This window comes from Chroicocephalus ridibundus, chromosome 8 (assembly GCF_963924245.1).
Source record: "Chroicocephalus ridibundus chromosome 8, bChrRid1.1, whole genome shotgun sequence".
NCBI lineage: Eukaryota > Metazoa > Chordata > Aves > Charadriiformes > Laridae > Chroicocephalus > Chroicocephalus ridibundus.
The window spans coordinates 20,650,308-20,663,750 of record NC_086291.1 but is presented as its reverse complement, the minus strand read 5'-3'; the positions used below and the strand labels follow the sequence as shown (position 1 = coordinate 20,663,750).

General features: G+C 40.3%; 1 protein-coding gene across 3 annotated transcripts in view; it reads left to right on the top strand.

Annotated features, from left to right (window-relative positions):
- DPYD (dihydropyrimidine dehydrogenase) overlaps positions 1 to 13,137 on the top strand; it is a 365,350-nt gene extending 352,213 nt beyond the window's left edge. For all 3 annotated transcript variants that reach the window (XM_063344207.1, XM_063344208.1, XM_063344206.1), the window contains 2 exons: positions 8,774 to 8,914; positions 11,681 to 13,137. In XM_063344207.1, coding sequence (XP_063200277.1) covers positions 8,774 to 8,914; positions 11,681 to 11,851 — 312 coding nt within the window. In that variant the 3' untranslated portion in view covers positions 11,852 to 13,137. The remainder of the gene's footprint in view (positions 1 to 8,773; positions 8,915 to 11,680) is intronic.
- The last annotated feature ends 306 nt before the right edge of the window (positions 13,138 to 13,443 follow it).

Below are 13,443 nucleotides of genomic sequence, written 5' to 3'. Positions count from 1 at the left end.
GACTTGAAAAAAACATAAATAAAAAGTTGAGGTCAATAATTTATCAAGCAAAACTCCAAGTACAAAAGCAAAAAACGAAGTAGTAGGAGACAGATTAAAAAGAAGAAAAGAAGGCCTACTGCAGGGAAGAGGAAAATGAATTCCCTAGAACAAAACTTTTGTTTATAAAGACATTGAATACTTTTGTGTGGTATCTGTGAGGAGCTTCTCAGACAGAGAAATCAGGTTAGTGTCCTTCTCACACCTTGATTTAAACAAATGAAAACACTGAAGCAATTAGAAGAAATTAGGAACCCTCAAAGCTGATTCTCGACAGTCTTTCAGTCTGACCATCTCTTTAGAAAGGAATGTTTTAACCATGAGAAAAACAGCAATGAGAGATGCCCACTAAGAAATAGGAAAATACCTGGGTTTTGCTTGAAGTAGGGAACTTGCCACTACAAAGACGGGTTTTAATAAAGTTTATTATTAATAGATCCATCTATTATTATATTGTGGAGAAGAATCTGCCAGGAAGATTCAGAATATTCATTAAGGAAGCTTAATGAAGCTTAATGAAAAAAGGTGACTTATCTGATACCCTTTCCCTGATCAGGAATTCTCCATGGAGAGAGGCAGAGGGGCTTGGACTTGAGCTATTTATTTGTAACTGTCCAAGAAGTATTCACATTTAAACTTACAAATCCCAGACCGTCCCCAGCAGTTCTGTCTTGGATGGCCCTCTAGACAGAGGAGAAAATATGTTCTGTTAGTTCAGACTAGGATATTGGGGGGTGGGAATGGTCAGCTCTTACAGCTAGTCCCAGCCGAACTCTAGTTCTCTGGAGCAGTGAAGACGCGTGATTGAAAGCTGATCGGACCTGAGAGACAGCTGTCCTTGAAAGAGATATGACCCCTGCTTCGGCTGGTTGTATTTTTGGAGGGTTGCTGCAAATTTTCTGATGCCTGCCCAGAACTCCCTCATCTGTCTAATCGGCTGTTGGGTTGGTGATATGTAAATTCCAACATTTGTTTAAATTACACATGCTGCCAAAATGCCTTTTTTTATAGATTTAAAAACCCTCTGTGATTATCCAAAATCTAATTTAATTTTTGGATGGCTTTCCCCATGGCTTTTCTCTTTATTTTCTCTATTTTTCAATATTAATTGAAACTGCATACTTTGATATTCAGCAGAGTTGTTTCTTCTTTTCTCACTTGTCTGTAATATCAAAATTTCTGCCGTATGTGGATATGTGCCCTGGATCTTTTCTTTTCAGTTGCATTTTTGTACAGCTCTCACACATGTATTTGCCTACCTCAGGTTACCTCCTTATTACTTTAATTTCTTTCCTTATACATTCTTGTGGTTTTTTCCTAATAATTAATTCTTTGTCCTTCAGGGCCTATACCATAATATTCGGTCAGTGTTTATCTGCTTACTTTATTTCTTTGTTTTTTACTCCCCGAGTCTTGCTGTAGAGATTGCCCGCTTTGGTAGTTTAAACACGCTGGCATCGCTCTGTCAGCTTAGCTAGGGCATGACGTGTTGTTCCACCTGTTGGAAATATATCCATAGGGATCCTCAAGCTTAAATTCCCTGTATTTATTTGAACTATTTTTCACCCTTGTGTGTACAGATATGTTACACACATATATATGCACATATATATGAACATGTATGTTCAACATGAGTAGTTTTGGCTTGTGCTTGCCTGCCTGGAAAAGACCATATTGTAATCTTCATCATAAACATGGAGCTGTTGCATATTTCAGGTGGAACTATGCACGTCTCCCATAATTTATGGGACTCTAAGTCTGCTTCTCCCAAGTATTTGCTCCAACATGAATGACAGCAACAGTCTCTCCTGCAGTAGCCCATAATCATCCCTTCTCTATCACAGTACCTCAGAGAATATTCTCATTACACGTGAGAGTTTAAGAAAATTTAAGTTAGTCTTCAGATATGGGGAGAAATCTTAGAGTCCAAACCTCCTCCTTCCCTTCCCACTCTGACTGTAGAAGGACTGCTTCCAGTGGTTCCGGAATGGCATGGAATGGCATGGCATGGAATAGATTAGATTAGATTAGATTAGATTAGATTAGATTAGATTAGATTAGATTAGATTAGATTAGATTTCAGGTGGAAAGGACCTACAATGACCATCTAGTCCAACTGCCCGACCAATTCAGGGCTGACCAAAAGTTACAGCCTGTTATTAAGGGCATTGTCCAAATGCCTCTTAAACACTGACAGGCTTGGGGCATCAGCCACCTCTCCAGGAAGCCTGTTCCAGTGTTTGACCACCCTCTTGGTAAAGAAATGCTTCATAATGTCCAGTCTAAACTTCCCCTGGCACAGCCTTGAACCATTCACACGTGTCCTGTCCCTGGATACGAGGGAGAAGAGATCAGCACCTCCCTCCCCTCTTTGCCTCCTCAGGAAGCTGTAGAGTGCAATGAGGTCGCCCCTCAGCCTCCTTTTCTCCAAGCCAGACAAACCAAGACTCATCATTAGCAGCTCCTCATAGGACACTCCTTCCAGCACTTTCACCAGCGTCGTTACCCTCCTCTGGATGCATTTGAGTACCTTAACATCCTTCTTAAATTGTGGGGCCCCGAACTGCACACAGTACTGAAGGTGAGGCTGTGCCAATGCTAAATACAGTGGGATAATCTCCTCCATGGACCAGCTGGCTATGCAGTTTGCTGCACCCCACGATGCGGTTTGCCTTCTTGGCTGCCAGGGCACAGTGCTGACTCCTGTTGAGCCTGCTGTCGACCAGCACCCCCAGATCCCTTTCTGCTCTCCAGGCACTCCTCTCCCAATTTACACTTGTGCCTGGCGTTACTCCATCCTAGGTGCAGAATCTGGCATTTGGACTTGTTAAATTTCATCTCATTAATCATTGCCCAGTGCTCCAGTCTACCTAGATCCCTCTGCAAGGCTGCCATAGCGCTAGCAGCCCAGAAGAAGGGCACTCTGTTACTGTATGTAAAACTGGAATGACTGTGTATTCCAGATTGTGGCCGATGAATACAACAGCAGCATTACAGTAATTACGGTGCTATTTTCTTTCTTAATGTCTTGCTAGTCTGCTTGTCTCTTGTCAGGACAGCACATCAAGCAGAAATTTTCATGAGCTGTCCACGCTGTCTCCTGCTGTGTTTTCTCTTGCAGCTGTCTTTTATCTAGAATGTACCTGTTCACAAGAATAGCAAAAGTTACTTATTTTGATATGCTATTTGTCAAACTGCATTTTTTCACTGTTCATCTAGTTTTATAAAATACCTGTGAAGTCTCCTGTGTTTTCTTTAATTTAGTTTAAACTAAAATCTGTGTCAACTCTATAGTCTTCTGGTTCAAATCTTCTGAAACACACGCAGGCATATTACGCAGCATCGTATCTAAACCAGATAATTGAGACACTTTACTCTGTTAATATTTTGCCTTTTCTGAACACTGATCATTGTGTTCCAGCTCTTTATTTTTTCATTGTTTAGCAAACTTGCAATCCTACTTCATATCTACTTAATTTCAGAGTGTCTCAGAGGCCTATTGAAACATAAAATGCACCAGTCATTTTTTGTATTTATTGCATCACAGTCTTCATAAAGAATTGCAATAGATTCACGAAGCATAATATTCATTACAGAAACCATTTGAATTAATAGTAAAGGTTCGTTTGAGTTATTTTGTAAATCCTTCTTTAGCTAGTACTGCGACTGTTTAACTTGCTTTACTGAAACAAGGCTTAGAGGTCCCTAAATCCCAGAGCACATTTAATAACCTTTTTAACTATCGGCAAGGCATCTGTAATCTTTCAATGTAAAGTTAGTTTTAATGAGATTACATATTTTTGTTACCACTTTACTCTAAACTGACCTTGGTCATGTACCCACAGATTCTGGTGACTTTTTCTTCTTTAATCCATAATATTTTTAACATTTCTTCTTTTCGTATCACTCTCTCTCTGACAGTACCTCACCTTTGTTACTGAAAAAGAACGGGTGGAAGGCAGGTATCTCCCTAATGGAGATAAACACTGGTACAGAGTCATTTACTTTCTTTGCAACGTTTCATCCCCTTTCCATGCTCTCTCTGTAGCCTAGTGAGGGCACGTCTGCACAGCCCCTTGTTCTTTCACAACCTGTTGAATCCTGAGAACTGCCCAAACACCCCATAAATAATAATGAACAGAGTACCTGGGATCAAGCGCACAACTTTGCTATATAAATGTCAGATGCTTAGTTAGGAGTTTTTTATATTATTTGGTGGTGAATCAACTTCAGCATTTGTATCATGGTCAATGATCCCGTGGAGACCTGAAGCCTGAGGTTGAGGCCTGTCCTTAGGACAGACTGCTGTTCACAACAGGCAGACCTCTACTTCTGGTAATGTAAAAATTACCCTGCTTTCCTCACCTGCTGTTGCTGTCATGGTCAGTGAACCTTCACGCGTGACGTGCAAAGCGTTTTATGGTGGCTCAAAAAGAGCAATACGAGGACAAGCATGTGTGTTCCCTTTGATCTTGCTATACGAGATGCAGAACCTGCACTGTGTATGGCTTTCTAATGATCCAGTGAGGGACCTGTGATGTTCATCATCTCTAGAGCACAGCGTGGTCTATTACAGTATGGTCTGCATGAAGGTAGAAACAGCAGATCTACCAGGAGTCATACCTGAACCATGAAATGTATTTACAAATCGAAGTTTACTCATATGATGGCTAGTGAAAAGATAATCACCATAAAATGTTTTATATATTAACGTTAAAAATGCAGCTATAGTAATAAAAATAGCATTGTAAAAATAATACCGTACTGAACAGATCTGCTCCTCGTGTATACTCAAACCCACATCTGCCTAGCTTAGTGACAAAATGAATTTTTTTTCTGTACTCATTAGTAACATAAAACTAATGGATTCTGCTCTGATTCTCTCCATAGCAACTGAATTCCCTGCCAGTTCCAGTTGCAGGACTAAATTCCTCTCCCAGTTCGTTCAGTACGGTTTTGTTGAGGAGTGGGGCAGCACAGCAGTAATCAAAAGGAGCACCCTAGGTCCCTGAGATTGCAAAGGTGTAACTTAGGACAAAATTTAACTTCCAGCTCTTCTTTTTTTTTTTTTTTTTTTTTTTTAATGGCTGCTGGTAATGCATAAGCCAGAAAGAACACAGCTTGACTTTCAAAACCTGGCTTCTGTTTGCAGGTCTGGCAGTTGGCAAAAAAACCATTATACTGTAAACAGTGCAAATTTGATCCGGAGGCCATCGAGATATACCAAGTGTGGAATCCCACAGTGCCATTTTAGACAGTTGCTTTTTGGAGTGAAACTGCGCTTTAAACAGTGAAGGCTGATTATTTCTTGCTGCACTGTTTATTTTGTTCCAAACGGTTATGATTTGATGGAAACAAGAAGCTCTGAGATAGCTTGAGATGCTGTAAAAGAGTGCACCTGCAAAACATCTTTTAAGTACCATTGCTTTTTTAGTCAATAAAGCCTTGAAACTTTGCAAATGAATAAAGATACAGTTTTTGCTTGAGAGAAAGAAGTGATTAAAAGACACAACACTCAGGAGTCTAAATAAGCAGTAAATCATTGACAGAGTCTTTTGAAATCACCTTCAGGCCTCTAAAATGCCATGATCCTCCCCGTTTGGGATTCTAAGACCCCAGAAGTGTATTTTGTGAGCTGTAAGAAGTGAGACTTGGTTACCAATTCAGAAATCACCATGCCATATGCATTGTTATTCCCTTTGTAAGTTTGTAGCTGGAAAAGTCTATTTTGATCATGTTCTTCTAAGCAACCATTTCCTGAGCTACCTAATGCTGTCCTAAACCTTGACTGCCTCCCTCCTGGCCCCCAGCTGCCTCTCTGGAAGGCCATTAACCACCTCACTCCTTTGCCATTTAAAAAGCCTTTCCTAATTTCCAGCTTTAAATTTATTCATGGCTGGTTTATAATCATGTGTTCCTGTGCCAACATTGTCATTTAACTTAAATAGCTCTTTTCCTTTCCTGATGTATATATAAAGAGACATCATATTCCTGCTCTGCCTTCATCTTCCTAGGCTAAACATCTTGTTAGGCTCTTTTTGTCTTCCCTCATAAGCAAGGCCCTCCATCCCAGGATTATTTGAGTGGCTCATCTCTGCAACCTGCTTGAGCTTCGTGGGTTTTGTTAACATTCAAACGATATTTAAAGAATACAAATGTGAATCCAGAACGTCTCCAAGAAAATTGTTAATTACCTATGCTGTTTACACGCCCGCTTTTGTTAGATTAAAAAGCCGTTCACTATCAGGAACCTCCCCGTGTTGATGCTTTTACAACATGAGCAGGCAATGGAAAGCTACTTTATTGTATGTCATACAAGCTTTACATCATTTCTTCAAATTCTTCAGTACACAGCCCAGTAGCTCATCAGTGGAGGCACAGTAAAGGGCCATGTGTCCAAGCCTAGACCTTTGCAACACCGAAGTAAAAAGTATTAGCTGTAACGCTTACCTAGTAGTTAATTGAGCTTTTACAGTGGCTTAAGCAAACAGATTTTACTTCAAATTTGCAGTGAATTTGGACCATGCACATAATCAGCTTGCACAGCTCTATTGATGAGCGCTAACTCATTAAGCTGCGATAACTTGCTCACTTACAGTCACCTGTCCACACTCACCATGCTGCCTCTAGCAATGTGCCACAGCTGTTTTATGCTGGAAGAGCATTAATGTTCTCTGCATGTTGCTGAGAAGAACTGGAAGGCTTTTAGCATTGAATGAATGCAACCAAGGTATTTCACATGTCGGCAGCTCAGGGGTTTGGCAAAGAGAAAATATTTGAATGTTTTTGGAACAAGAAAACAGTACAATTTCCCTGTCCTTCTTCCCGGGCTTAGGATATGGTTGAGTTTGCTGCTTCAACAGTCACTAAGAGCGACTTCATAGATCCTACCACTGCGTCCAGCAAACAAAGAAATTTGTCTCATTGCATAAAGACACTGTTGTAATTTAAGTGCTGAAGGCCAGGTAGGCCTCAAAGTTAAAACTTCACTGAGATGAACGGGAGTCATTCATTCGGGAAGCAGAGCTGTTGTTGCAAGTTCTCAGCAGACTCAGGAAGACAAGGATGGACCCATTTTCGCATTTAATTCTTGTAGCAGAGCTTTCCTTTAGAGCTAACATCAATAATGCTATATTGCCATATTGCTCTGATGTGCCTTAGTTTGTTTGAAAGTAAGGCTGCCCAAGATAAGATATGCAATGAAAACTTAAGGTACTGTAATCCAGTTCTTCTGCAACTAGAACTGAAAACAATATAGAGAGCATTGTATTCAATTATAAATTATACAGGTTAAATATAGCATACTACTACACACTTAAAATGTTCGGTAATCAGTTCAGAATTATTTTTTTGACTGATAGGAATAAGGTAAGTATTGCTTCTTCAAAAAATATTGAGAAACAATACAAAACCAAAACGATATCACGTTTCTTGCTGATGCAAGACCAAAGGCAAACGCCTTGAAGCTTATAATTCTGGGCAGACTTGTCTGCGTCTCATATTTGGCTTGATCTTGAGCATTTTTCAATTGACTTGGATCAAATTCCATAATCAAAATCATAATGACTTCTTGGTTTATTACAGCGAATGACTTTGAAGCCAGTTCTGCTCTCCTATTACTCACTGAGATTTCTAATACTTAACAGTTATACCCCTTTTCAAAGCAAAAGTAAAATGTGTTGTTGCATCACATGACCTTCATTTACTGAGCCCAACTTTATCTTAAAAATGTAGAATCTTGCACATAAAATCGAGCTGGTTTTGCAACATGGGAACTGTTGTAGAAGCGTGCTTAATAAACTCACAAAATATCCAGGCAACCACTACAGTGCCACAGAGCAAATCTTTTAAAACGCAGTCATGTTCATCATCTGCGCTATCCTTCCACAAGTTAAACTAATTTAACCAAGGGATAGCTGTAGCCCAAAGGACCTGGGACTTGTCCCATCTCTACCATTGACTCAGTGAAGCTGAACTGCCACTGAACTCTGCAGTTTCTCTTGATGTAAAGTGGCAATCAGGTAGGTCCCCCACAACTTCTTTCAGAGGGCGTGTCTTCCCCCTGCAGTACGTACCCATACGCTGTCCTCCCATACACCTTTACTTTGGCAGCACAGATGTGTGAGGTTGACGCCACAAATTCCTCCCTGTGAAGTTAACAGAACTGAATCAAGACTTGCAGGATTAGACCCCCGCCTTACTTCTGTGCCATATCTGCAAAAAACTGATGATCGTGTCATTTGCGCATCTTACTAAAGAGAAAAAAGCAGTAATTGTTCTCTCTGTCAGTTTATTTGATCACGCCCCTTTCTTTTCTTGCTGTGAGTTCTTAAATCTGTGCGAATGAGAAATGACCAAGGCAATCGGATTGTTTGTAGCATATCACTTCTGTTTTGTGCTCCATTTTGTTCCTTGAAATTTCACACACTAATGGCAAAACAATAGCACATTCAAAATCATGTACTAAATGTGTGACCTGTTTTTAGACTGTGTTTGTATACAAATATGTATTTCTAGTGCTGCCTACATTCAAAATGTGCCTGTATGGAGCATTCTTCCTATTTTACAGAAGGTATGAAGGTCAGCAACTTGGAAATTTTTAAGAAAAATCCTAAACCACATCACAATGCATGGCCAAATCTTCTGTATTAAAGTAGTAGAAATTGCTCCTGCGCAGCTATCGAAACTGCTTAGGTATCTTCTAAATGAGTCGATAATTTTTTTTTTTCCCTAGGATGTAATTGGAAAAGCACTGCAGTATATTGGAACATATGGTGAGCTCTGCAACACAGAGCAAGTTGTGGCTCTGATTGACGAGGAAATGTGTATCAACTGTGGCAAATGTTACATGACCTGTAATGATTCTGGCTACCAGGTAAGAGCACAGCTGTAATTAGCAGAAAGGCACAATGAGTTATCTTTCTGCTGCTGGGAAGAAAGAATCCACCTTCTGTTAATGAGCAGGTGGTAAAAACAGATGTCTAAAATACTGGATTCGAACCCCAGCATGCTCCCAGGCTACGCCGCGCAAGCCCTGCCCGAGCTGTTTGCGCGGCGGTGAGAACACTGCCCAGCATGGCTTCTTCTGGAGGGCTCTGCAGAGCATGCTGCATCTCGCCGGCGCTCCAGGTCACTCTCCCAGACTCTCCCTAGCTGCAAGTGGGAAGTGGGATTCTGTTTAAGAGGAAGGAAATGAAGGAGACCCAAGTCGGATGGCAGTAAATGTTGTTCTTTGATGGTTTACAAGCACATGAGGGAGAAGCGGACGAATGCATCCCTTCTCACGAAGGGGATGTGGTGAGATAAGAGCTGTTCTTATTGCCAAATGCTCTTTAAGAAACCTAGCCCTTGTTCCACCGGTGTAGCTGAACTTGAACTAATTCAGGTTTCAGGCAGTTGGGGTTTTGTTTTGATCTTGATTGAGGTACAAATCCTTTCTCCAGGATAGCTGCCAGGGTTTAGAGCAGCAGGTTGAAGTTTGCAGAAATCACGGTGACCAGAAAATAGCACAATTTTGAGCTGGGGCTCCTGTTTGCAGCAGAGTATTTCTCTGATTTCTGCTTAGTACGGTAACACAAGTTGTATGAAATGTACCAGCATTTCTACATGCCATTCCTTGCCATGTCCACCGGAGCTGATGGACTGGCCTGAAATAAAAAGAGCAGCACAGGAGGACTCATGTTCTTTTAGTAAACAAAAATATGGTCTAGCATAACCTTCATGGAATCCAATATGCACTAAGCAGTAAGTTCTACATTAATTTTTCCATTCATCCCAGTCAGAGAATAGTTCATCAGAAAAAAATACTTTAACTGAGCACCAAGTTTCCTCTGAACAGCATGACCTTTTGTTTATCCTTAATTCAGTCTAATCAATAGTAGGTCTGATGAATTTAACTACATACAGTCAAAGAAATAAGTCTTTCCGTTTAAAATGAACTCCTGCAATTAAAACAAGTGTGTCAGAGCAAAGGGAGACATGCTTTTTCCACTGATATGAAAAAATTAATGCTGCATTTATACCAGATTAGATTACTACAGTAGTGTTCTAACTGTCTGAATTTCTTTTTGCACTCCAGTCTTCACCTCTTCTCCTTCCATCAGATTTCCCAGTGCAGGGGAGGATATAGCATGTGCAGAGCAAAAGGCTGTTTATATTTAGTAAAACTTTCTTTTCTACACCTGGGAAAAAAAATCACCATCAAAAGAACCAAAGTTTAAAACCCCAGGAGGTTTTCTAAGCACAAAAAAAAGTTTTTTCCTTAATTAATTGAGGAAATTGAAAAGAAATTGATTGCAAAGAATTGCAAATAAATTCTTAACTGCAAAGAAATCAGCCCCCCCGCTTCAAAATAGCATCTGCTTTATGCTTCTGTTTCAAAAATATCCATGCTGCTCTACAGAGCTATCACCTTGTATGACTCCAACAGAAAAGCTTTCCTTAATTTAAAGTTAGCGCTGTAGTCCTGACTTCTCCCTCTTTGCACATCTTGAAATTGAGTTCATTGTTGGCAGGGAGAGAGGATGGAGTCCTCCTTAAATATGCACAAACCAAAGCTCTCTTTGTGCTGAAGCGAAGCTAAAACTTGTAGTTTCAGTGCAGTTAGTACCTACTTCATGCCCTTGCTGGCTGCTACAGCAACTTCTCTGCTTTCCCAGTAGTGAAACCCCAAATGCCAAAAATCTGCCTTTGGGAGCCAACCTGCAGCACCACCACACACCTCCCGTCTCCTCCCTGGCTCCCCCGTGCTGATGGTGCTTTGGGAGATTTGCTAAGGGATCGCTCGTTTGCAGAGAAGCAAGTGGTCAGTTTGCGGGCCTGATTCCTAAAACTCCTAAAAGTAAATATTAAGTGGTGTTTTTATTATTTTATTTTTTTACTTTTCTAGGCTTGCCTCTTAACTATTGAAGCTTTTGCAGTTGTGTGATGCTTTTGTTTTTGCTTTTAATTGCCATTTCCATTATATGAGGAGCTTATTTCATTGAGACTGCAATTGTTATTTCGCATTCAAATACACTTATCACCCTAATTGGTGATGAGGATTCACTGCATGGAAACGTGAGAACTAAAGCAAGCTCTGCCTGCCCAAAACTAAGATAGCCCTTTCGAAGATTTGCAAAGGAAAATAATCATAGGAGGGACAGCACGCTGAGCATGCTGTGTTTTTCTGTACTATTTATTAAATTAGATTGTTTATGCTGTGCTGAAAATAAAATTCAAAAGAACGCAGAGGGGGCCAGCGCTGTGCGGAAGCCGTACAGGCACGGTCTGATGTCGCCTCTGAACCAATAACCCTGGCAAATTGCTGTCTGACGAAATATTTCCTTCACGCGAAGCAGAAATATCCCTCTGGGACTTTAAACAGCATGGGCCAAACTCCTCCTTTTGCAACCAGCCCTTGTGACCCATGAGCTTTCACCGAGCTATAATTTGGCCCATATTTCTCATTTTAAAGTGTCGGGGGGGGTGGGGGGGTGGGTGGTGTTTTGTTCCCTGCCAGTTGAACAGTTGCTATAGCTGCAGTGCAGAATCGCACCAAGATGTCTCCAAGTGCTGTAGCGCAGGAAATGCAGACACGAAAATGGGAGCAATTTTGACCTTTTCCGTGAGTGACATCAATAATGTTTATTGCTGTTCGCAGGCTATCCAGTTTGATCCCCAAACCCACCTGCCCACGGTTACTGACAGCTGTACAGGCTGCACCCTGTGTCTCAGCGTCTGCCCGGTTATCGACTGCATCCGCATGGTTTCCAGGACAACACCCTACCAACCAAAGCGCGGGCTGCCCTTAGCCGTGAACCCCGTGTCTTGAGGTGATCGGTCCGACAGCTAACGTGAACTTTACACTTGTTTGATGCCATTGATTTGCTTTCTAATTAGTCCTTGAAAATCTACTCTTACAAAAAAATGTAATATTGATAGCCGTTACAATGAACACTGTGTTTTCCAATTATTATTTTAAGAACAATTAAGTTTGGAAATTACAGAAAGGCAGCAATTAGTCAGTCATGGCTGTCAGTTGTCCACTATTTGAAGTGTAACTTTCTCTTTTCAATTCGTGCTGTAATTTCAAAATTTCTCTATAGACTCTTTAATCTCTATGTATTTTCTGGCTGTAAATATAATTAAGAAAGCATTTTTAATGAACTACAAATCAATGTACAAGCTAACTGTTTTCAAGGAGGCATTTTGTAATTAAACATTACATTTAGTTTTAAAAGAGTTTCTTAGAAGATGTAATTAACTACATAGCATTCAAACAAAGCAACGTGGCTTCTATTTTTCTATGGGAAGAAATGAAAGGGAGTTTAAAATAGGATTTAAGAACTGGATTAATCACTTTCAACTACTACAGCATATGGTGGTGTATTTTTATAATCCTTTCTAATTCTTTCTCACACTAGTCACTTTATAGAATAAATTTGCTGTGCACTGACACATGCTGGACTCCGCAGATTTGTGTGTTGCATGGGTAGCTTGATCGTTACTTTTTCCCCCCCAGTGAACACTCATAACGTCTCTCTAAAAACGGTTAAACCGACTTATTATGAAGTTCAGGTTGCATTTCAGGATTCTGAGATGTGACAACATTTTTTTGCTCCAAGCTCATCCTCTAAATAACTTTTTAATTGTGCCAATTAACGTTGCAGAATGTACACGTTACAGGTCAGAGATCTGATTACGTGGTGCAAATGGAATACACACCCTGCAGACGGCGTTTGCCAAACACAGACACACAGGGCAAACTGGCAAGATGATTTCCCCCAGTGCCAATTCTTCATATTTATTGGTTATGTATGGTTATAATAGTTTCACAACCAAAAAGAAATATAGATTTGTCTGTCTTGCTAAACAATATCTCAGTTTTAATCAATTTTTCATTCACAGTAGGAACTTTCTAATATGAACGTATTGCTGTCTGCTTTACTCCTCTTAAGAATATAAAGCCTTTAGTTTCATAATAATAAATGATCTAGCAGTTCAATTTCTTATACCCTATATTGTGATCATCAGCAGCTTTGATTAAAAATATATCCTGACTTTTTTTTCTTGATTTATGAATTGTGCACAGAATTATAAATAAATGTTGAAACCAACCTGGGATTTTTTGTGGTTTTTTTTTTTTTCATTTATTAAACAGATTTTTCTTGTGGAGGCTTGTCAGGTGGTGCTTCATGATCTCTAAGATTCACTCCAGGAACCACTGATGAGTTAATTCATGTGTACATTATTCCATTAATTGCCTACAGTGCAGAAGGTACCGTGCTCTTTGCCCCTCTCTGGCACCTCTTTGTCTGCCTTCGACTTGTCGTCCTTTTGCATCCCTTCCCCACCCGTGCACACTTGCGTGCACGCGTATGGACGCTCTGTGTCACTTTCACATTTTGAAGTGTCATTTCATTT